This window comes from Crotalus tigris, unplaced genomic scaffold, assembly GCF_016545835.1.
Source record: "Crotalus tigris isolate CLP2741 ecotype Arizona unplaced genomic scaffold, ASM1654583v1 scf7180000019483.1746242, whole genome shotgun sequence".
NCBI lineage: Eukaryota > Metazoa > Chordata > Lepidosauria > Squamata > Viperidae > Crotalus > Crotalus tigris.
The window spans coordinates 359171-383688 of record NW_024097562.1 but is presented as its reverse complement, the minus strand read 5'-3'; the positions used below and the strand labels follow the sequence as shown (position 1 = coordinate 383688).

At 40.4% G+C, this 24518-nt stretch overlaps 1 protein-coding gene across 1 annotated transcript in view; it reads right to left on the bottom strand.

The window, feature by feature from the left end:
- CORIN (corin, serine peptidase) overlaps nucleotides 1-24518 on the bottom strand; it is a 114733-nt gene that overhangs the window by 15055 nt on the left and 75160 nt on the right. The window contains exons 8-16 of the mRNA XM_039362892.1: nucleotides 23757-23867; nucleotides 23000-23116; nucleotides 17575-17682; nucleotides 15236-15467; nucleotides 12549-12694; nucleotides 10432-10539; nucleotides 4661-4774; nucleotides 2515-2625; nucleotides 504-633 (exon numbers count right to left, since the gene is read on the bottom strand). Of these exons, the coding sequence (XP_039218826.1) occupies nucleotides 504-633; nucleotides 2515-2625; nucleotides 4661-4774; nucleotides 10432-10539; nucleotides 12549-12694; nucleotides 15236-15467; nucleotides 17575-17682; nucleotides 23000-23116; nucleotides 23757-23867 (1177 nt within the window). The remainder of the gene's footprint in view (nucleotides 1-503; nucleotides 634-2514; nucleotides 2626-4660; nucleotides 4775-10431; nucleotides 10540-12548; nucleotides 12695-15235; nucleotides 15468-17574; nucleotides 17683-22999; nucleotides 23117-23756; nucleotides 23868-24518) is intronic.

The window sequence follows — 24518 nt, the reverse complement described above, 5'->3', positions numbered from 1 at the left end:
TCAGTGCAATTTTTAAAAGTTTCCTTCAAAAATAGTCCTTCCACACAAAACTTAAAAACCATATATTAGGCTCAGGAACCTCACCAAGTATATGGCATCGTACATGTACTGGAACTAAGGGGAAAATATGATTTTTTTTCCCACAAAAAAATAAACTACTATATTAATAGTCTAGGGCAGGCAACCTCGGCTCTTTTATGACTCGTGGACTTCAACTCCCAGAATTCCTGAGCTAGCCTGGCTCAGCTTGGAAACCTCTCCCTTTCCCCTCAGCATGGCTGGCTCAGGAATTCTGGGAGTTGAAGTCCACGAGTCATAAAAGAGCCAAGGTTGCCTACCCGTGTTAACAAATAGCAGAACATTCCAGTTCTATAAAATTAACAAAAAGGTAAAAAACTAAATGATCCCCTGTCTTAAGATAACATCAGATTCAAAAAATTGTCCCCGTTTTACAGTCACATTCAAGGCTAAGATTTATCAATATTACAAACTACTGACCTTACCCAAAACCCATCTGTTTGCATGCCAAGAGGCTTAAATTTTCTTCCCAGTCATCAGCGCATACATAATAATTGGTAGCTGACCTAGATACAGTCAGGAACATCAAAGAGCTGCTGTTTTTATATAGGGACACTGTGTAAAGAAAAACAAAGGGAAGTTTAACTTTAATACTTCCAGGTAGAAGACAAATTAATTGATTTCTTATGACACAGAAGATCTGCAAATTAATATGCGATCACCAACAAATACTGTGCGTGAATACCTATAATTTGATCGTGCAATAATGCAGCTTAATATGCCAACTGCAAACAGATAATCAAACTACAAGTAGCCCTTGGCTTACAATCATTCGTTTAAACGTTTGAAGTTACAATGGCACTGGAAAAAAAAGATTTATGACTTGTCCTCACAGTTACAGCTGTAACAGCATCCCCACGGTCATGTGATCAAAATTCAGACATGTGGCAACCAGCAAATATTTACAATGGTCACATTATCCTGGGGTCATTTGCAGCTTTCCCATCCAGCTTCCGACAACAATGGTCAAATGGCAGAAACACCATATGCACATAGTCATTTTAGTATCACTGTGGTTTCCTGCAGGACTGCTGTCAAAGAACTTTATTCTTTTAGTGGGGTATGTATTAAAGCCTTTCTAAACATATGTGTCGGAAGGGATACATACATATGTCCTTCTGTTTACTAATCTGTCCATCTAAATACGCAAGTACTTTGGCCACCTAATGAGAAGGAAGGACTCACTGGAGAAGGGCCTAATGCTGGGAAAGATTGAGGGCAATAGAAGAAGGGGACGACCGAGAATGAGGTGGCTGGATGGAGTCCCTGAAGCAGTAGGCGTGAACTTAAATGGACTCCAGAAGATGGTAGAGGACAGGAAGGCCTGGAGGAACGTTGTCCATGGGGTCGCGACGGGTCGGACATGACTTCGCAACTAACAACAAAATATGCATCATTTTATAGTCATGAAACAAGGGGAGCAATAGTTGCCCACATCCGTAACATTCCTTAATCTACACGTGTTCCCTCAGCAGTGCTAAATAGGAGATATGATGAGATGCAGCCATAATGCCTCTTGGACCCTCACAGCCATGACAAACAGAAGTGTGTAACATTAAATAGCCCTTTGGGGAACTCAGCATTACACACATGGGACTCTTTTCTGTCAAAAATTTAAATGTTATCCACTCTAGCAGGAAAGCCTGGTTTCTGGTTGTTTAGAACTGCATGAAGAAACTCAAGGCAATTCTCTGAATAGCTGAACTGGGCATCCAGTTACGAGGCCTTTGCTGTACTCCTGTAGAGGTTTTGTATGCAGTTACGTGGATTGGGCGCATTTGTTTACTTCTCTTCTGTCGTGTTCTCATGATATACTAAATAAATAAATAAAATTCATACAATGTTCTCCTAAAGCAGAGATGGCCAAATTTCTTAGGTTAAAGGCCGGGCCTTTCATTCCGGTTACATCTGCAGAAAAGGTTACACCACGTTATTTTCTGGGAATGAGGTGTCTTCCCGAGCAAATCCCATTTCCACATCTATCCTATCAAAAAGGAAAAAAAAGCACTTTTCCCCCAAACTGTGCTAACAAAATGTGACAAGCGGCCTGGATTTTGACAGTGAAATTTCAAATACTTTAGAAGTGCTTCCAGGACAGATTCCATAGGCTTGATTGGTCTAATTTTATTCCCATCTGTTCTGAAAGAACAAATAATATAATGCCATTAACATTTTGAGTTTTGGAGGCAAAATCCCAGGACACCGACATAAATGCACTCTTATGAGGCTACTCATCCTAGAGTCCTGTTTGCCAATTTTAACTTGCTTTTTTATTAAAGCAGAAAGAAACAATGGCCAACCAACCAGACATACAATCTTTGGTTGTCAGCATTAGTCATATACTTTAAATGTGGTTGATCTGTTTCCCATAGGTTTGTTTTTCCTCAGCAGTCCTCACATTAGCATATCCATTATAGGGCAAGTCTTAAAACTTACCACAGCTCCATTCATCGGATTTGTCGGCACAATCTGCTCGCCCATCACACCACGACTTATGGGGTACGCAGTCATGGTTTGCACATGCAATTTCATCCTTCTTGCAAAATGCTGCCATGAAAAATGTAAATCGGGAGAAAACAATATTTAGAAGCGTAAAGCTTTAAATCCTCTAGAACAGAGGTCCCCAATCTTTTTGGCACCAGGACCGGTTTCGCGGAAGACAATTTTTCTACGGACCAGGGAGTGGGGGATGGTTGTGATTTTGCTTGTTCGCTTGCCCACTGCTCATCTCCAGCTGTGTGACCCGATTCCTAAAAGGCTATGGACCGGGACCAGTCTGCGGCCCAGGGATTGGGGACCCCTGCTCTAGAAAATGCTAAACCTTTACTGAATTGGGAACAGAATTGTGATTGTGTACAATCGTAACATGTTAGGACTGCTGATACCAGTAAAGTTGATTGAGTTTACAGAAATATTACAGAATTAAGAATTTCCCGTCTTTCAGAGACTTTCATTCCTGATTATGCAAAGCAACTTCTTTCACAGCCAGCTTCATTAGCTACTTAATGCAGTTTTATCACGAATTGTCAACATTCAAGAGAGTCAGAAATGAAAAATAACATTTCATTACTGCATAAACAAATGAAACATTTCTGGAAAAAAGTCATGAAAAATCCTGAATATTCCAACCCTTGAAGCCTTTGTCTAGTGCAGGGATAGGCAACCGTGGCTCTTTTATGACTCGTGGACTTCAACTCCCAGAATTCCTGAGCCAGCATGGGGGAAACTTTGGCCCCTTCATGACTCGTGGACTTCAACTCCCAGAATTCCTGAGCCAGCACGGTTCAGCTCGGAAACCTCTCCCTTTCTCCTCAGCATGGCTGGCTCAGGAATTCTGGGAGTTGAAGTCCACAAGTCATAAAAGAGCCAAGGTTGCCTACCTCTGGTCTAGTGAAACTTCCACAGAACCAAATTCTCTTAAGAGTTCTAATAAACAAAGGTCCTTTAGTCACTGTTTCTTATGAATGTGCAAAGTGCTTCTAGGGAGCCACACACTGTGACCATGGATAAAATCAGCACCCAACAGTGTGTTGATTGCCTTCCAGGCTTTGTCAAGGAATTAATCAAATGAAGCACAATAAACGCAAATATATGAACTAATAAGACTTGGAATGAAATATATAACTAAAGGGAAGAAACAAAAATCAAACAGTAAATAGAAATTCAGAAGACTTTCTTCCAAAATAAACCCCAAGAAATGCAAATTCTAAATCTTGCAGAAATGTTTGCATGTATCTCCATGCCTTTTCTGCTTTCTCACTCTTGCTCGGAAAGTTCAGCTGTAAAAATCTGAATAATGCATTTTAGCCGGATATAAAATAGGTAAAAGCCTAATTTATTTTGCTCTCTTCGTTCCGTGGCCATTGAATAAGCAAAGCACGCAAAGTTCATAAAGAATGACAAGAACAGAAAACTTATCAAAAGTCATTGATATTCAGACAAAAGCACAAGACGAAAAGGACAAAAGGACAAAGGGAAGGAGGCAGATAGCAAAAATGAGAGAAACAGGACAAAGTAAAAGTACAGTCATTTTAAAAAATTAAGCTAGAAATTATTAAAGTCAAAGGCAGAAGACTGCTTAGTATCAAAGGGGAAATGAAATGAGTAAAATTAAAATCATTTTTCTAAAAAAAAGGACATGCTATGCCAGTGATGGCGAACCTTTTAGAGACCGAGTGCCCAAACTGCAACCCAAAACCCACTTATGCATTGTTGGGTGCCGGGTGGTTGTGGCCAATTGGGTGGGCGGGGCTGCAGTGGTAACAGCAGACTGGGTGGGACTAAAAATTTCAATCAATTCCAACTTTGTAAGATCTTTTTTTTTCCCCGCGAGAAGTTGAAATTGACTGATTGATTGAACCTTTTTTTTTTTTTTTTGCACACAGTGGTGGAGGCCTAAAGTGAAAAGGTTTTATAAAACCCATTTGAAGGCCTAGGACTGGGACGACGGCACGCATGCCCACAGAGAGGGCTCTGAGTGCCACCTCTGGTACCCGTGCCATAGGTTCGCCACCACTGTGCTGGGTCCTTGTCTCTCTCTGAAAAAAAGCAACCCAGGCCTTGCCATTTGAAAAACACTTACAGCAATTTTTTTCATCCACATCGTCAAGACAATCTGGAAAACCATCACATATCATTGCATGGTGAATACACAGTTTGTTGGATGGGCATTCCCAAAGACCTCTTTCTTTGCAACCTGGACATAAGAAATTAACATGACAAATCATTTTTATGAACTAGTGTAGCAGGCAATAAGCTACTAAAATAGAAATGCAGGAATACACACATTGGGGAACTTTTGACTTTATTGACTTTAAAATGTGTTTTTGATTTGACATCCAAAGATGGGATATAGAGGACACTGGAGCAAACTGTTGTGATTCAGTGCCAGCCTGTGCTCCCAACAGCTGAGTCTGAGGAATCTGAGGAAGAGGTGGAGGAGGCATTTGAAGGGCCATCAGGGGCAGAGGGAGGCTCTGATGAATTACAGGACTCACGGTTTGATGCAGAGCCTGGGCCTTCCAGTCATGTTCCTGATGAAGCTCAGCTGTGTGAGGAGAATGAGTCAAACTCGGAGGACTCACACCTGATGGACATGCTAATTGATGCACGCTCACGTCGTCAATTAGCAAGAGTAAATCAGCAGCAGTCAATATGGCAACTCCAGGGTAAAAGGAGAAGGCACTGAGAGGCAACGCCTTGGGACTGCTGTATAAAAAGAGGAGGTGTGGGCGGTGCTGGTTGCTGAAGGCAACCGTTGCAAAAGTACTTCTTTGGATCCTGGTCTGTTCGTCTTGCTTGTGACTACTTTTCTGTTTTCATCGTGTTTCCTGTGGACTATTTCCTTCATTTGGATTGAGTTTTGCTGTTTCTGTTTTGGACTATTTGGCAGGTTTGTCACCCATATTAAAAGGGGTTTGTTTTGTTTAAAGTCTCCAGCCTATTTTATCAGGGGTTTGGTCCTTGTGCCTTTAACAAGGACGGCTATAGGCTGGGATAGAACACAAACTTTCACAGATATACACAGATGTTGTTGCCTGTTCCATAGCTATGTTAATTTCTGGCTGAAAGTTCTAGAACCAAGTGTATCAAGTAATTCCTTCCCAGAAACAAGGCAGAGATGCATTCTAGCTCTTCCTTATATCAGTCAAGCCTCTCTGATTCAATCTTTATGTTCCAACTTTGTAGACCACAACCCATTCTGTTAGGCTAGTCAGTTTGGACGGATGTTCGGGTGAAAGGACATTCTCACTTTTAATACCTTGAGAAACAATCTTGAAATTACAAGAAAGGGCTTGTTAAGACAAAGGTCTTTATTTATGGTATTTATAATATCTTTAAGAAATCATTGGTTTGCTTCATTTGAATGTTGGTATGGAATTAGATCCAGACAAATTATATTTAAAACAAAGCCCGTGAAATCAGTAAGATTGAAAATAAAAGTGACTAAATTCAGATCCAACCTATAACAGATATTAAACTGCAACAACACTTAAATATATTATCTGAAACCTTAAAATTAAGCCCGTATCTACAACATATAATCTATTCACATTTCAGATTCTGACAACCAAAATAATTTTTGTGTTGTTCCCCATTTCCACCCAATAATTGCCATGGATTCCTTGGGTGACCTCTAGGCATAATCTAACAAATACTTTTCAATCATATTAATGGGAAAATTCTGTACTAATTTTTTCTGTTAAAATAGATAGGATCTGATTCTGTGCTAATAAACATTTCAAAATCAGAATGTTAAAGGAAAAAGGAAGTATAGATTTATTAAAAAACTTAGGCAAGAGGTAAGATTGTATGCATTAAAATGGTGAAATGTCAGTAGACAGTGATATCCTAAGACCAGTGTTCAATAAACATACGCTGTCTCCTCCATTTGTTTCTAATCAAACTGATCTTATAATAAATTCAGTATGAACTTTTGCCCAGCTATGTCAGTCATCTGATATTAAATTTTTACTTCGTTATGTGAAGGAAATTAAGGCTCAGAGCAGATTTATGAAATATTTATATTTTGTCAGATTTGTATGGGTTTTTTTTTCTCAAACAAGCTCATTTCAGCATTCAGAAGAATTAATTACCTTTGTTAAGCAGGTCATTCCTAAGTTTTTAAAAAGCATTTTAATAATATCCTTTGATTTCACTTTGCCATAGACTTCTACAGGAGTTAAAACCTTAAAAATAGATTAATTCAAAAGCAGAGTTTCATTTTTAAGTGATTTCTAGAGTATCAAAAAGTCTGAATTTCACAAACGCTTGGTTCCGGGTGGAATATATGACGGTAAATATCATAATTTCTCCACAAAAAATAGCAACTAATGCAGGAGTTGGTGGAACAGCACCAGTCCACGGCATGCCACAAACTGGTCCACACAAACAAGCAAAGCCCCATCAGCAGGATGCAGGCAAAACCTCTCTCCATGGAACCGGTCCCTGGTCCCCATAAGTTGGTGACTACTGATATAATCCATTCCTTCAAAAAAAATTTCACCAAATAGCATAAGGGAGGGTACTTCAAAGAACCTTTTATATTACCGTAAATGCCGGTGTACAAGGCGACCCGGCGTATAAGATGACCCCCGTCTTTATAGAACATTCCTAGAACGTCGTCTTATATGCCGGAAACTACCAGTATTTCCGGCGTATAAGACGACTCGGCGTATAAGATGACCCCCGTCTTTGGCGCCGATTTCAGCGCTCGCGGAAGTCGCCTTATACGCCGGCATTTACGGTATGTCATTTCCCCAAGATGTCAATACTGTTGGAGATGCCACCGGGTCTTTCCACATCTGACCATTAGGACCAATGGTGAGAAACAAGAGGATTGGTAGACAAAGAAATGTCCTATCATTCACCCACTCTTGTGCTTCCCTGCCTTCGACATAAAAATAAGGACTTTCTATCCCCACATATTTCTTCCAAAATCTAGCTTTTACTTCAAATGCAATGAGCAACTATTGGCTTTGCTGACAGTGGGGAAGCCCATAGATAGCACTAGTACTTAGACTTATATACCGCTTCACAGTGCTTTACAGCCCTCTCTAAGTGGTTTACAGAGTCAGCATCTTGTCCCCAACAATCTGGGTCCTCATTTTACCGACCTCAGAACGAGGGAAGGCTGAGTCAACCTTGAGCAGGTCAGGATCGAACTGACCTGCATTCTAACCACTGTGTCACCACAGCTCTTAGGCTTCCTGTTGTATCATAGATCTTTTCATCCAGTGAGATATTCTGCTATTTCAGTGGGTCTCAACCTTTTTAATGCCACGACCTCCCAATCGGTGGTAAGTCGAGGACTACTCAACTGGTGCAGCACCGTTTGCAGAATGGGACTTTTGGCGGGCTCAGCAGGGCAGAGACAGCCTGGACAATTCCTATTGGCTTTTGAAAGCCAATAGAATTAGACTCTATTCAAGAGAGTCTATTCTATTGGCTTTCAAAAGCCAATACAATAAAAGGGAGTAGCACAGCTAAGGAAAAGGGGAAAAAAATGGCGGACTGCGTTGTTTGGCGACCCCCGTGAAATGGTCGCCAAACCCACAGGTTGAGAACCACTGTGCTATTTTGTTATTCGCTACAGGTAGTCCTCAACTTACAACCACAATTGAGCCCAAAATTTGTCTTGTTGAGTGAGGAATTTGTTCAGCGAGTTTTGCCCCGTTTTATGATTTTTCTTGCCATACTTAAATGAATCACTGCAGTTGTTAAATTAGTAACACGGTTGTTAAGTGAATCTGGCTTCCCCCACTGACTTGGCTTGTCGGAAGGTTGCAAAATATGTACACATGACCCCGGGACACTGCAATCAGTCATAAATGTGAGTCAGTTGTGAAGCATCCAAATGTAAATCACACGACCATGGCGATGCTGCAATGGTCATAAGTGTGGAAAATGGTTGTAAGTCACTTTTTTCATACCGTTATAACTTTGAAGTGAACTGTTTTAAGTCAAGGACTACCTACATTCTTTTAGCACCTTCTTTATGTTTACGAACTTAGGAACCTATCTTCTATCAAGGACTCTTGCAAATGTCAATGTGTTATCTGCCAGGAGAAAATTGGTTTCAGTGTTAGGATTTAATGTCAAGGTTGATGATAATCAGAAAGCACACCACATAATAAAAAGATTGGTGTCGAATATAAAACATGCTGTACGTGGCAGTAGGCGTCAACAAGATGACTTAAGGGCTTCACGTTTTTAATCATCAGAGACCAGAGAGAGAAATGTGAGCTTCAGATATTATTGTAATCCCGAACCGAGAATGCAACATAGAAGACTTAATTAAGAGATTATGGGTGGTTGCAACCTTCCTACTTTTACACTAACTTCCATTATGGGATCCTTCAGAAGCCAAAAACAGAGAGATTAAGACAATTGGGGAACTGGCCTAGTTCATATCACTGCAAAATCTGGAAAGAAAAAGTTGGGGAGACTTGTAAATATTTGTTCTCCTTTAATTTGATCTCCAATTCTTTGGCAAAAATGTGGTACAGCAATAACTGAATTATCTCAGAAGATGCTTGAAATCTTCTTTTTGAGAACTGGCCAGAGGACAATGAAAAATTAATTGCTGTGCCCAGATTGGGCCTTTTCTGTTTCCTAAATGTACTAAAGCTGAAACTTCTTGCAAAAAATATAATTGTATCTTACTTGATAAGCGGGAAGTGACTCTGGGCAGAATACAACAATCAATAAAAAGCAAAAATATATAAAAATACTAATTACAAAAATTGAAAATGGTGATTAAAAAGGAAGACGCTGTTAAAAAAATTTAAAATCTACAAAACACACACAGCCAAGGCAGAAGAACAGTGAACTAAACTTTCAAATTTATAAAAAATCCCTATTATAGCAAGGATAAATACAGATAGTCCTCGACCACAACAGTTCATTTAGTGTCCGTTCAAAGTTACAGTGGCACTGAAAAAAGTGACCCATGGCTGTTTTTCACAGTTATGACCTTTTGCAGCATCCTCTTAATCACGTGCTTGTCAGATCTGCCCCAGCTGGTCCCTCAGGAAAGCAAGACCCTTGAATCCATTGAGTTGAATCAAAAGAGCTTTTACTGAGAGAAACCGGATGCAGTAAAGTCAGGCGGAATCTGAAGGTCCCACGCAACGCGTAAAGCAATTCTTTTGGTTTCCTAATCCCAACTCCCCTGATCAGCCCACCGGCAGCCAATATGATGCCGAGAAGATGTTTTGAGAATGCTGAGGTGCTAGGCAGATAACAGTTCACACTCAGGGCGCGACGGCCTTGGAACCTGGCGAAAACCAGCCGGGAAGAAGTCCGTCCCGTCTCCGAAGACAGTCCCCCTTCCTAATTCCCAAGCAAACAGCAGGAGCGGAAAATCCCCAAGCATGCTATTCCCCCCTCAGCACGATGGCAGGACACCAGAGAACGAATGGTGGACCTGACAGTGATTAAAATTCAGATGCTTGGCAACTGGTTCACATTTATGACCGTTGTTGTGTCCCAAGGTCATGTGATCACCCTTTGTGACCTGCCGAGCAAAGTCAATGGGGAAACCAGATTCATTTACTAACTGGGCTGCTAACTTATCAACTGAAGTGATTCACTAAACCACTGTGGTAAGAAAGGTCATAAAATGGGCAAAACTCTTCCTTAACAGAGGTCTCATTTAACAACAGAAATGTAAGGCTCCATTGTAGTCGTAAGTCGAGGACTACCTATACTGGAAGAAGAAGAAGAAGAAGAAGGAGGAGGAGGAGGAGGAGGAGAAGGAGAAGAAGTAGTAGTAGTAGTAGTAGTAGTAGTAGTAGTAGTAGTAGTTCTGATCCACAATGCTTTGTGGTAAGTCTTGCTTCATTCATTTACCACAGTTCTCTTCATCACTGTCGTCTTCACAATCTGCTTGTCCATCACATCTTCTGGACGCCAAAATGCATCTTCCCGAACGACATTTGAAGTGACTTGGTGAGCACTCTGCCAGGAAAAATACAAAAAGCAATCATTTATTACTCATTGCTGTGCTGAAGGGTTTATACAAGCTATAAAAGAAAAAGAGAGAGAGAAAGCAGCATCCTTCAGATCATTCTGAAATGTCAGAAAACTCCTCCCAGTAACTTGAATTCTGAGACTTATCCACCTGGCCACTCTCAGTGTATATAACCATTTATGACTTTATTAATTTAAAAAAGCACTTTGCTTTTCCTGCTCTAGAGATAGTGATGTAAGTGTTAAGAATAAAACTTTGGCAGCTACGTGCCTCTTCATTTCAACTTACCATTAGAGTAAGGATTGGTTAAGATTTGGTTAAGATGGAGAAATGAAACCTCTATGATTCTGCTGAAGACGGTGTGAGAGCCTGAAACCTTTCCAAGGACACTGCAGAAGGTGTGGAGAGGAAGCAGACGGTTCCCATAATAAAGTGAAATTGTTTAGGTGAACTATGTGAGACAGTGAGGGTTGGGTCGGAGATATTATTGTTTAATTCTATGAACTGGTCTCTGGGAACCTCAGAGTTAGTTTTGCTTCGACATTACCATGCCGTGTATTCAATAAACAGTACGGTTTTCAGAAACGGAATGAACCTGGACTTTTATTGGGCTCCTCGACCTGGATGTTGACAGTAAGCTTTGGTAATATTACTAGAAGGAGCAACAGCTTAGCAGGACATTCTACTAGCTTCTGCTGCAAACTCTATGTTTTTCAAATGGAGTTTTCTTTACAGCTTAGGTCTGGAATGTTTAACTATCTAAAGTACAGGGTGCAACCTGTAAAGCAGCCCAAAGATAGTCTCAGGATAGCTAAAAATCAGAACATATAATAATCCACAGACAAAAAAATCTCAGAAATAAGCTGTTTATAATGATGTTCGATATTAAACATTGAATCTTAAACTTGAAAGCTATATTACTGTAAGAATCAAAGTAAGAAAACAATTATTTTGCACCTTCCCAGATATCTTCCTTAATTAAAGGTTGTACCGTTTAATTTTAATACAAATTTAGTGGAGTTAGAACTACAAAAAATTCTATAAGCAAAGATATCTTTTTTTCTGATTCTAAAAAAAAAAAACAGCTTGAGAACTTGGAGTTGTGTTTCCTTAAAGGTTTTTATTGTATGTGAGACTGGGAGAAATTAGTAGACTGCACCCATTCAGGACAATGAAATAACAAATGAATGAGGACAATCCCAGTTAGCTGGCCTAGTTCTACATATAATTATGTGCATTCATTTATTTCTTGGCATTGCTGCCTTAAAGGTTAAATAGCACAAATATGGGGCTTCAGTAAGAGATTTGGGGCGCCATTTAGCAAAACAAAGTAAAAGATGAATCATGCAGTTCAGACCCAACTCAACTTTAGAAGAACAAATAAACCATAACACTCTAGTCTAGTATAACTTCATTTTATTGCACTGAGACTTTCAATGTGTTAAGAGAGAAACTAACTTGCTCATAAATTATCATGGTAATCATTATGCTTAATGACATTAAGCATAATGATTACCATGATAATTTATCTTTCTTCTTTAACAAATGGATAAGCATGATCTGAACATATTAAACCTACCTCCACCCGTTACTTTCTCATGTATGGTTAATTACCACAGTTGCATTTTCTAATTAAGTAAACTTCATTTTATTCTTATTTTATATAGCATCTGACTGGAGAGAAAAAAATTTAAGCACCAGGTAATCAATGCTCTCCTACCAGATGGAAATATTCATTACTGATTAAATTAATCAAGGAGAGAAGCAACCTAGAACTAAGGAGAAACTTCCTAATAGTGAGAACAATGAACCAGTGGAACAACCTGCCTCCAGAAGTTGTGGGTGCTCCATCACGGGAGGCTTTTAACAAGAGACTGGACAGCCACCTGTCTGAAATGCTATGGGGGTCTCCTGCTTGAGCAGGAGGCTGGACTAGAAGACCTCCAGGGTCCTTCCAACTTTGCTATTCTGTTAAAAGTTGAGAAATACAAATAACCTTCTACATTGTCATCAGGCAGCAGGCAAGTTCGATTGTCCGAATTTTCTTCCGGGAACTGAGCACAATCAGTATCCTCCGGCCACTGTAAACCCACAATTCCAAGAACAGATTCACAACGTTCCTTGGACTGCTTACAAAGAGTCCTGAGGAGATCAAGAGGAATGAAGGAAGGGGGAGGGAGGGGAAGAAAGAGAATGGGAAATAGAATAAACTAAAAAAATAAACTTACATAACCACAAATATTCACATATACAAAGCAAGTCCCACTGAAACCAGACAATTTAGAAGTCATATGGTAGAAAACTATGTATTAACATACACAGTGGGTATATATTATGATATAGGCAGTCCTCGACTTACAAAGGCAAATTGCCATTGCCAAGCAATGTGTGACATCATGTGACTGCATTGTTTAGTAACAGAACTTCTAGCATCCCGTTTGCCTTGGTTAAGTGAGGACCACATGGGTTGTTAAGCATGGGCCAAACGTTGCCACAACCTCTAATTTTGTGCCAGCTTCTCCACTGACTATTTGTTGAAAGCCAGCAGGGAATGCCAGAAATTGTGATCACGTGACCACAGAACACTGCAACATCTTAACGGCGAGCCAGGTGCCAACAATCTGGATCAGAACCATGTGACCAGAAGCTGCAACAGCCAGAACACCAAGTCCCCAAAATTCAACACCCTTTTCATAACTTTGAATGGTCACTGAACAAATGGACATAACTTGAGGTCTATCTGTACCTTTGGTTTAATAATTCAGTAACTAAATTATTCGATATATACGTACGTTCCATAATTCACTAACTCAGGCCCGAGATTTCTTTTCTTTTCTTTTTTTTTTAAACGATACATAATTGTTTGGAACGGGACAAAATAGAGATGGTAAAGATGGTAAGCCTACTCAAAGCATGGTTCTGCCACGCAGCAATACGGCTGGTACACAGAAGAATTTCTAGCCTGTTCCTCCAGCCCAGCATCACATACAACCCCTAACAGCCAACCATTTGTTTTGAAGTCTTGCCACCATTTCTACTCTTCTTTCCTTGGCTTCATAGCTGATATATAATTCAAAACCCAGAGGCCACATCTTATTGTTGCTCTCCCCCACAAGGTTTTGTTAATACAAATAATGCAGCCTTTTCCGCAGAGAAAGAGAGGGTGATTTGATTTAATTCATGGATGTCCAGAAGGTCAGATACGACAGCTTAACAGACTACATCCTGACTATGATCTGGAGCTTGGCCCCAGCATCATCACCAATTTGGACATTCATATATAGAGTTTATTACCATGAATCCTCAAATAGGTAGTTCCATATATAGGTAGTTCCATATATTCTAGTTCGGAACCATTCTATATTTTCCACAACATAGAATATCATAGAATAACAAGAAGGGACCTTGGAGGTCTTCTAGTCCAACCCCCTGCTCAGGCAGGAAACCCTACAGTATACCATTTCAGACAAATGGCTGTCCAGTCTCTTCTTAAAAACTTCCAGTGTTAGAGCATTCTCAACTTCTGGAGGCACTGATTAATTGTTCTAACAGTCAGGAAAATTCTCCTTAGTTCTAAGTTGCTTCTCTCTTTGTTTAGTTTCCATCGTTGATTCTTGTCCTGCCTTCAGATGCTTTGGAGAATAGCTTGACTCCCTTTTGGGCACCAGGGATCGGTTCTGTGGAAAAAGATTTTTTCACGGACCAGACGGGGCGTGGTTTCGTGTGCTGCCTGCATCCAGAAGTTGGGGCTTTGCTTGTTTCAGCTGACCGGTTGCTGGCATGGCACGGCCCGGTGCCGATCCACGGACCAGAAGTTGCAGACCCACTTTAGAGAATAGCTTGGCTCCCTCTTCTTTGTGGCAGCCCTTGAGATATTGGAACACTGCTATCATGTCCCCCCTGGTCCTTCTCTTCATTAAACTAGACATACCCAATTCCAGCAACCGTTCCTTGTATGTTTTAGCCTCCAGTCCCCTGATCATCTTTGTTGTTCTTCTCTGCGCTCTTTCTAGAGTCTCAACATCTTTTTCACATCGTGGTGACCAAAAAAAGAATTATTCCCTCTCATCTGAAGGAGTAAGTAGACCTCCAAACTAACAAGAGTTCTGAGCTCATCATGTAAGCCTCCTTCATAGCTTGCTTGGGTAATGTCAGGTGCTGGCTCACAAGTTATCTTAAATCAGCGCTTGCATTTTTAGATGGAAACCAAGGAGCAAACTGCATTTCCTGTTTAAATAAGCAGCATGCTCATTTTAAAACATGCTCCATAGAGAGGATATGGATGAGCGTTGATTGTTCTTTTATTCCGTAAAATCCTTGATCTGGTTTAAGTAGAGATTTCAGATAACTGCATTCTGCCTTCCCAAAGAAAAAGATGGGAGATTTGGTTGGTTCCATTTACACAGTCCCAGTAATAAAACTGGCAAGGAAGGAGAAGCAGTATGGAACAGGCATCGTGATGGCATCACACAACTGGCACAACATGCCCATGCTGAAAACAGCAAGAAGGTCGAAAGATGAGGAACTACCGTAGGTACTGAAAGCCAAAGACAATAAGGAAAGTATTGCAAAGGCCAAACTAGAAAGAATACAAGAATCGCACTGCGGAATCAGCTAGTTCTAATTTACGTTCTGTTGTGTTTTGTTTATTTATTTTAGAGCAAAAATAATATAGCACATTACCTGCACGGTGGGATACGTTCATTTGTTTGAAAATCACATTTTGGCACCAAGATGGTACAGGCAAAAAACATCAGGTATTTATAACAGTTAGTCTGGACCAAGGCTGGGAAGAGAGAAGACTCCCAACTAATAGAGGCTTCCTTCTGTGTCCGATGGCCTAAATAGTTGGGGTAATGAGTATAATTGTATGGCAGGTTCAGGCATAATTCCAGGGTAATGTGTTCACACTGACCTGGGCAAAATAAAACAGAAATTGATTGAATAATACAGAAACAATTACTCTAGACCCGTGGTGGCGAACCTATGGCACGCGTACCACCGGTGGCACGCAGAGCCCTTTCTGTGGGCATGCGCGCCATCGCCCCAGTCCTAGGCCTTCAGCTGGGGTTTATAAAACCCTTTCGCTTTAGGCCTCCGCCGCCATGTGCAAAAACAAAAAAAGTTCAATCAATTTCAACTTGTTGTGGGGAAAAAAAAGGTCTCGCAAAGTTGGAATTGATTGATTGAACTTTTTAGTCCCACCCAGTCTGCCGTTACCACCAAAGCCACGCCCAGCCAATGGGCCAAGCCCACCCACTTGGCCACACCCACCAATGGGCCATACCCACCCAATGGGCCATACCCACCCGGCACCCTACGATACATGTGGGTTTTGGGTTGCAGTTTGGGCACTCGGTCTCTAAAAGGTTTGCCATCACTGCTCTAGACTTATGTGATAGTTACAAGAGTCATAGTTTATACAAGAAATTTTACAAAAATGAAACCTGGCTAGAAACTATTTTCTCTTTGATGCAATGAATTTTCCTAAACCCCACCCTATGTACATAAGGACCATCACTAGAGAAACTACAAAGTAAGAAAAATGGATACATATATTGAATTCTAGTGTGTGTTAACTTCAGTTTCTTGCTTGAACCGTATAGGTTTAAATTAACAAGAGTGCAAATTCAGAGAGCATCTGACCGTTCATTCTTCCATAATGTATTTTGAGAAACTATGAAACAAGGAAAGCCCAGTTGGAAAAAAGGACAGGAAGCACATGAAAATAAAAACTTGGAAAGGATACACACAAACAATGTGTCTTTTTTACATGCAGTAACATGTGACACTTAGTTTTTTTGGGTCTGATCGAATCAAAATGTTTTCATTTACATGATACATGATAATTGATCCTCACAAATAACTAAACGTATTTTTTGGGGAAGTGCGCCATTGTCAGTAATAAAAACACAAAGGCTATTAGAAAAGTGTACAGAAAAGGCAACAATTCAAAAAGCAATACTTTGTGATGGAACTTGCTGATATGACTAAATTGATTTTTTTGATCAGAGAAAAGACAATATCCATGTTTATTGCTGGCTGAAAACCTTTTAGAGATTTTTTTTTTACGTGAAACAGAAAACAATGAACCTAGGGTTTATGATTCTAATAATTAGAGAGGAGAGATTATAGGAAGAAGAGACTTATGATATAACCGTGGATTAAGAGATAAATTTATAGTTGCATGTAATTATTAATGCTGTAAAGAAGAATGAAAGCGGCTTCTTTCTTTTTCTTTCTTTTCTGTTTTTTCCTTCTTTTAGCTTTTTGTATTTCTTTTGTTTCCTTTTCTTTTTTTGTAATTTACATTAGTTCAGTGGTTCTCAATCTTTTTAATGCCGCGACCCCCAACCGGTCGTAAATCGAGGACTACCCAACCAGTCGTAAGTCAAGGACTTTCCCTGCCCGGGAGCACCGCACATGCATGGTGCCGCCCCCTGCGCCAGCTGAGGCGTAGCTGGCAGCGGCAGAAACGGTGCAGGCCAAGCACCGGCTGGGCCACCAGCTGGCCCAGCCCAAGGGAGGTAAGGCACCCGCCGGGACCCACGAGCGCCAGCAACCCTCCCTGCGCCCGCCGGCCTCCCACCTCCCACCCCTGGCCCTCTTTTACTTAGTAGTTGCTCAGCAGGGAGGGGTGGAAACTTCCAGACAGCTCGCCTTCGCTTCAGACAACTTGCAGTACCATTTGCAGATTGGGGCTTTTGGTGGGCTCAGCAGGGAAGAGACAGCCTGGACAATTCCTATTGGCTTTTGAAAGCCAATAGAATTAGACTCTGTTCAAGAGAGTCTATTCTATTGGCTTTCAAAAGCCAATAGAATAAAAGGGAGTAGCACAGCTAAGGAAAAGGGGGGGGGGAAATGGCTGACTGTGTTGTTTGGCGGCCCCCGTGAAATGGTCGTTCGACCCCAAATGGGGTCCCGACCCACAGGTTGAGAACCACTGCATTAGTTGGTATTAGTTTTTAATCTTTCTTTTTAAAAAAATCTTTTATAAAATCAGAAAGCAATGTGCTACTTACTGCAATCCATTTGGCTGCTATTCGTGTCACAGGGAGGAGACTGGCTACAAGAATCAGGACAGGAAGTTGAATTACATTTCTGATCTCTTGCCTGGCATAATCTTTGGCCTAGAACAACAACAAAAAAACCACAACCAAAATCTTATCTCTTATCGGTGAATTATATAATAAGAACACAACAGCCATCTGTCTTCCAAAATTCTGTTCGTTGTCACAAGCTATAGTCTATAAAAAGGAAAAAGACTATGCCTTTTCTAATGATTATTTCTAATTGGTTGTTATAGATGCAAACAAAAAACATATACTAGATACTCCTTTTTCCTGCTCTTGTAAACTTGATTATTCTTCTGCAATAACGCAGTTTATCTGGATCCAGGTTACCTGCGGAACCATCTTGCCCCAATGGGATTGGCCGATCCCACACCAGTAGAAGGGACATGTTCCGGTGGGGTGCAGAAGAGCTTTCTCTGCCATGACTTCTACCCTCTGGAACAGTGATGGCAAACCTTTTAGAGACCGAGTGCCCAAACTGCAACCAAAACCCACTTATTTATCTCCGGGGGCCAGGTGGGCGTGGCACACTGGGTGGACATGGCTACGGTGGTGAATGTGGCCACCTTGATGTTGCTCATGGTGGGGGCCAGGCAGGGTTGGGGGAGTTCCAGAGGGCCTCTGGTGGGTGGGGCAGCCAGATGAACTGGTTGTTAAATTATTTGAAACCCACCATTAATCACTTCCAAAGGCCATGTGCTCGCTCACTTGGTGCCCACCATCGCTTCCAAAGGCCGCTCATTCACTCTTCCACCAAAACCTGCTCCTTTTATAGGTTCCCTTCTCCCTGTCCAGCTCTTGCAGCTGTTCTCAGACTCTGCGCGTATGGGGAGGGGAGCAGACTGGCCCACATCCCACTGTCTGGGGCGATGGCGTGCGTGCCCACAGAGAGGGCTCTGAGTGCCACCTCTGGCACACATGCCAGAGGTTCGCCACCACTGCTCTGGAACATTCTGCTCCCTCAAAGTGAGATCCACCCCATCCTCTTGTTCTTCTGGAAGAGCCTTTAATCCTGGCTCTGCCAATTAGCTTGTGGTCCTGAGGGGGGCATTCCAGACTGGAGATGGTTAATGGATTAAGAGAAGAGTCTATCTCCACTCTACTGTGTATGCTCCTTTCTTAATCTCTATGGAGATTCTCAAGTCATCCAGGTCATGGCTGTCCCAAAGGTGTTTTTTTCAAAAGGCAACTGGACTTTCTTTGTTTTTCCTTGAAGACATTTCGCTTCTCATCCAAGAAGCTTCTTCAGTTATCAGTTGTTTTCTTGCAGATGTTTCATTACCCAAACTAGGGAACATCATCAGCACTGATGATGTTGCTTACTTATTTTGGTAATGAAACATCTGCAAGAAAAAAAAAAAACCCAAGCACAGAGAGCACCAAGGACCCCTCAAGAAACATTGGATGGAACTAGTTTTCTACTCAGCTTGTAATCTAGCATCTCTTTGGGTTAATATCTTGGAAGAAAATGTTGACTTTTCCAACGCTAATGTTTTGGTGGGATTTCAATCAGCATGCGATGCTAAGGTACAACAGTCTACATCAGAGGTCTTCAAACTTGGCCTTTTTATGACTTGTGGACTTCAACTCCCAGAATTCCTCAGCCAGCCATGCTGGCTAAGGAATTCTGGGAGTTGAAGTCCACAAGTCATAAAAGCGCCAAGTTTGAAGACCCCTAGTCTACATCTTCTACCGGACCCATTAATATCTAACACAATGCATTTATCAAAGCATACATTCCACTACTGTAGTATTTGCTAGTTAGGATGGAAGTTGTCTCTGGATAAAGGGATTTGTAAGAATTTCACTGTCCTGGACAGGAGAATATAATAGATTTAAATTTGTTCAATATCTCACTTCTCCAATGTAAGAATCCACTAAATTGGATTATCTTCTGAGCTGAGGCTTAGAACGAGCAATTTTCTTGCTAAACTGATGCTACATTGAGTAGGGTAGTTGAGTTATTTGCCCCAAAATGTCAACTCTCAAGAGTTCTTTTAGGAAAAAATTGTCTTAAATATCAAACAAAAAGAGGTTCCTCTTTTTAATAAGAGCAGACCTTTTATTCCTACCATAACTGTGTTATGCTTTGTCCACATGAAATGTTTATTCAAGCATGGGCATATCTTTATACATATCATTTGCCAAATGTGTGTCCACAAATAAAACATTATCATTCTATTTCATCTTGACTTTAGGCTATATAAAAGACTTTTCTCTATGAGAATTCCTCAGTGCTGATAAAATTTATTCCATGATAACCAGAAATAATTTTTTTGGGAAAAGAAAACACAGAGAGCATTTATCATCTCATGATGTACCACAGCAGCAATACAAAGGAGACCTCCTTCAAACATCACAAGGTAAGAAAATGTATTTTTGTACTGCTTCAAAAGAGTTTGAACATTGAAGACAAAATAAGTGCTCTGCAAATATTATACAGTGGAAAAATGTTCCTCTTGTTGTTGTTTCTGCCATCCCATCCCTACATACCCACTTCCAAGAACGCATAACAAAATGTTCCAGGAGAACATTTGTTAGAGTCCAGTAGGTTGGTCTAGATCAGTGGTTCTCAACCTTTCTAATGCCGCAACCCCATAATACAGTTCCCCATGTTGTGGTGACCCCCCACCACTTATACATCACTGGGTGCCAGGGGCGTGGCCAAAGAAAAGGGGGAAAAATGGTGGACAGCCTTGTTTGATGACCCCCATGAAATGGTCATTCGACCCCAAATGGGGTCCCGACCCATAGGTTGAGAACCACTGGTCTAGATATACGGATGTGGGAATTGATGTGTTGAGTCTTGCAAGTAGTCTTTGTTTGTTTTAGCCCAGGGCCCGCATAAATGAGCCTCATCTGAGCATGAAACCAAGAAGGTGGTACAGCAGTAACCTCTGCAGATAGGACTATGAAATTGCTTACCAGTTCTGTCTGAACAGGTTTTTTTTCTCTGACAGATGCTGATACCCAAGAACAGCATGAATTATCAATCCTCCTGGGAAATTCACTAGGCAGATATCAAAATTCAGTACAGTATAACTAACTTCAATTTACTTAAGCACTTCATAGGAGGAAAAGGTAAAACAGGGTTAAGGAGATGTGGAAGAAAAGTGCAAATGTGATAAATACATATTAAGAATGTCTATGGAGATTCACAGTCATCCAGGACATGGTTGTCCCAAAGCTGCTTTTGGGCATATTTGTCCATCAAACTGAACGTAAATAGTGAAGCAGAGACATGATTCTGGACATTTCAATCTTAATGTATATAATTATACTACTTTATAATGCTTTGGTAAGGCCACACTTAGAATACTGTATCCAGTTTTGGTCACCTTGATGTAAAAAAGATGTGGAGATTCTGGAAAGTGTGCAGAGAAGAGCAACAAAGTTGATTAGGGGACTGGAGGCTAAAACTTACAAGGAACGGTTGCTGGAATTGGGTATGTCTAGTTTAATGAAGAGAAGGACTAGGGGTGACATGATAGCAGTGTTCCAAAATCTCAGGGGTTGCCACAAAGAAGGAGGGGTCAAGTTATTCTCCAAAGCACCTGGGGGCAGGACAAGAAGCAACGGATGGAAACTAATCAAGGAGAGAAGCAACCTGGAACTAAGGAGAAATTTCCTGACTATTAGAACAATTAATAGTAGAACAACCTGACTCCAGAAGTTGTGAATGCTCTAACACTTGAAGTTTTTAAGAAGATATTGAACAACCACTTGTCTGAAATGGTATAGGGTTTCTTGCCTGAGCAGGGGATTGGACTAGAAGACCTCCAAGGTCCCTTCCAGTTCTATTCTATTCTATTCTATTCTATTCTATTCTATTCTATTCTGCTCTGCTCTGCTCTGCTCTGCTCTGCTCTGCTTGGGTCAGATATGTTGTGTAGTATTGCTGCCATGGATTCTTTAGCTAGTTTGGGATCTATGGATGTAAAGAGTGCTGAGACATTGAATGAAATCATAATGTCATTTTCTGCTTTTAGGTCTTTGATTTTTCTGGAGGCATTATAGAGGGGAGTTCATAGAATATTGTCTCCCCTCTATGAGATGTGAATCATTGGAGTAGTACTATATAACATACCCAACCTAGCCAAATACACTAAGATTGAACAACCCTGAGCTACACACATTCTCTTGCATTGGTACTTTGTTCAACACTGGAAGAATAATACAACCCAGACAACATCTGACTTAGAACTTAAACTTGGAGAATGCACAGCGACGGCAAAACTAAGAGCATAAATAGAAAGCAGAAAATTAAATTTAACCAAGAATGTTTCCCATATATACACCATATCAGGCAGCTTGGTAAACCTAACCATCTATTGTCTCGATTTCAAGGGGGCCTAAATGCTAACAAGTACCATAAATCAGCAAATGCATTAAAAGAGGTGAGACAGAAATCAATATTTTTTCCCCTTCTTTTCTTTCTTTTTGTTAAAATTATTATTACCTTCTTTTGCATTTTGGGCATTGTAACTTTTAAGTACTTTAACTTTTGTTAAACTGCTTTGTCTATTTATTATTTCCTTTTACCAATATATATATACACAGAGACACACACAGCAGAAATACAATGAAGAACTTAATTTTCAAGACTGAAATTATTGTTGTATAACTAATAATTTGGTGCGATAGTAGTTCTTTCTTTTTTTATCTTATAGTCAACTTTGGATGGGAAGTTAAATATAATTATATAATTGTAATATGACATCCCGAAAGGCAATTGATATTGACAGAATATTTACTATTTTCTTTTTTAAAATCAATGCACTGAAAGGTATTGAAATAATATGGTGATATCATATGATAAAAGAAAGAAAGTGGGCAGGGGAGAAATGGCAAGACAGATTTATTCTAAAAAAACAACAACACCCCGTATTGACAAGGAGGAACAAATCAAAACAACGGTACATAGAAAAAGAGTGACTCTCCGCAGAAATATTATAAGACCCCAAACTCATATGACGTTCTCACAATGTATTGTGTTCTGAGTTATAAAGCACCTGAACACTGGGGTATTTATCAAACAAACAATCTCAGCCACCATCCTCAAAAGAACCCATAGAACAGTGGTTCTCAACCTTTCTAATGCCGCGACCCCATAATACAGTTCCCCATGTTGTGGTGACCCCCAACCACTTATACATCACCGGGTGCCAGGGGCGTGGCCAAAGAAAAGGGGGGAAAAATGGCGGACAGCCTTGTTTGGCGACCCCCGTGAAATGGTCGTTCGACCCCAAATGGGGTCCCGACCCACAGGTTGAGAACCACTGCCATAGAACAAAAGAAATGCAATTTTCCAAAGGAAGCTCTTAGATCTTTTCTCCAGCGGTTTAAGCAAGGAATGACACAAATCTGCCCTTACTTCCACCGCAGTTTTCTTCATCGCTTCCATCCTTGCAATCCTTGTCTCCATCACACTGGAAAGCACTAGGGACACACTGACCATTTCTGCATTCCACCAGTCCCTGGCTATGGCAGGCTGGAAACAAGAAGAGGTTCTGATCACTTGACAGACTTTCCATTTCTCATAAATTACAATGAGTTACTTCATTCATATAGGGCAGGGGTAGGCAACCTTGGCTCTTTTATGACTCGTGGACTTCAACTCCCAGAATTCCTGAGCCAGCATAGCCAAGGTTGCCTACCCGATATAGGGATATGACAGAAATAGGATTAAAAATAGGATGTTTCTGTTACACTGTTGAAATAATGAGGAAAAGCACCGGGCCAGGACCCAGGTGACTGTGAGTTCTAGACCTTAAGCATGAAGCCAGCCAGGTAACTTTGAGCCAGTACTGGGAAGGAGACAAGGGCCAGCTACCTCCAAAATCTTGCCAAGAAAACTGCAGGGATTTGACCAGGCAATTTCCAAGAGTCAACACTGATTCAAAGGCATACACACAAGCAAAGGACCACCATAGGTTCACAGGTTTGTAAGAGGTCTACATAGTATGTAGTAATGTTATACTACTAAGATAATTTAGCAAATATAAACTTCATACTGAAAGGATACTTTTGGATAATGCTGGATGAGGTACTTCACATAAGATTTGCAAGGAAATCTACTAAATATGAAGATACTACACTTAAACAGTCTGTTATCAAAGCACTTTACTTACAACAATTGATTTCATCTGATTTGTCTAGGCAGTCAGGATCACCGTCACAGATCCAATCCATTGTTATGCATCTCCCATTTCCACACTGATGCTGAGTAACTGGATTACAATCTTTAATAGACAACATTGATAAACACAGACAATATTTCTTTATTACTTAATATATAATTGGCTAGCAGGATATTAACTTAAGAAATGCTCTTCCTTTTTTCTCTCAACATTGTAAGTGTAATAATTAAGAACATGTTGCAGCAACGTTGACCAGAATTCAGAGGATTGTTTTAGCTATATCTAATTTTCAGTTTATTTTCCAGACTCAAACGAATATTAAAATGCTTTTGTTACAAAAGTGGTGGTGTACAAAGAAAATCTATACAAAATGTTTTACAGATGGCACTTAAGGTTAGCAAAAATGTTGAAAAATGTATCTAGCAACTATTGGAAATGTAGACAAAAACCAAGCACCTATTACCAACTTTGGTGGACATGCGCCAAAGGATTCTGGTCAAGAATACATATATGGTTAGAGAAAATTATTAAAAAACATATAGATTTTAAGCAAGAATTATTTTTGTTAGGCATAATTGTAGGAAACTATGAGAAAGAGTGTATATATCTAATTTTACATGTATTAACTGCAGCGAGAATTGTATTTGCTCAACATTGGAAAAATGAAACTTTACCAACGGAGGAAGAGTTAATTAAAAATGTTTAGATTGTGCAGAAATGGATAGATTGACACTGAAAATGAAAGAGAAAGAA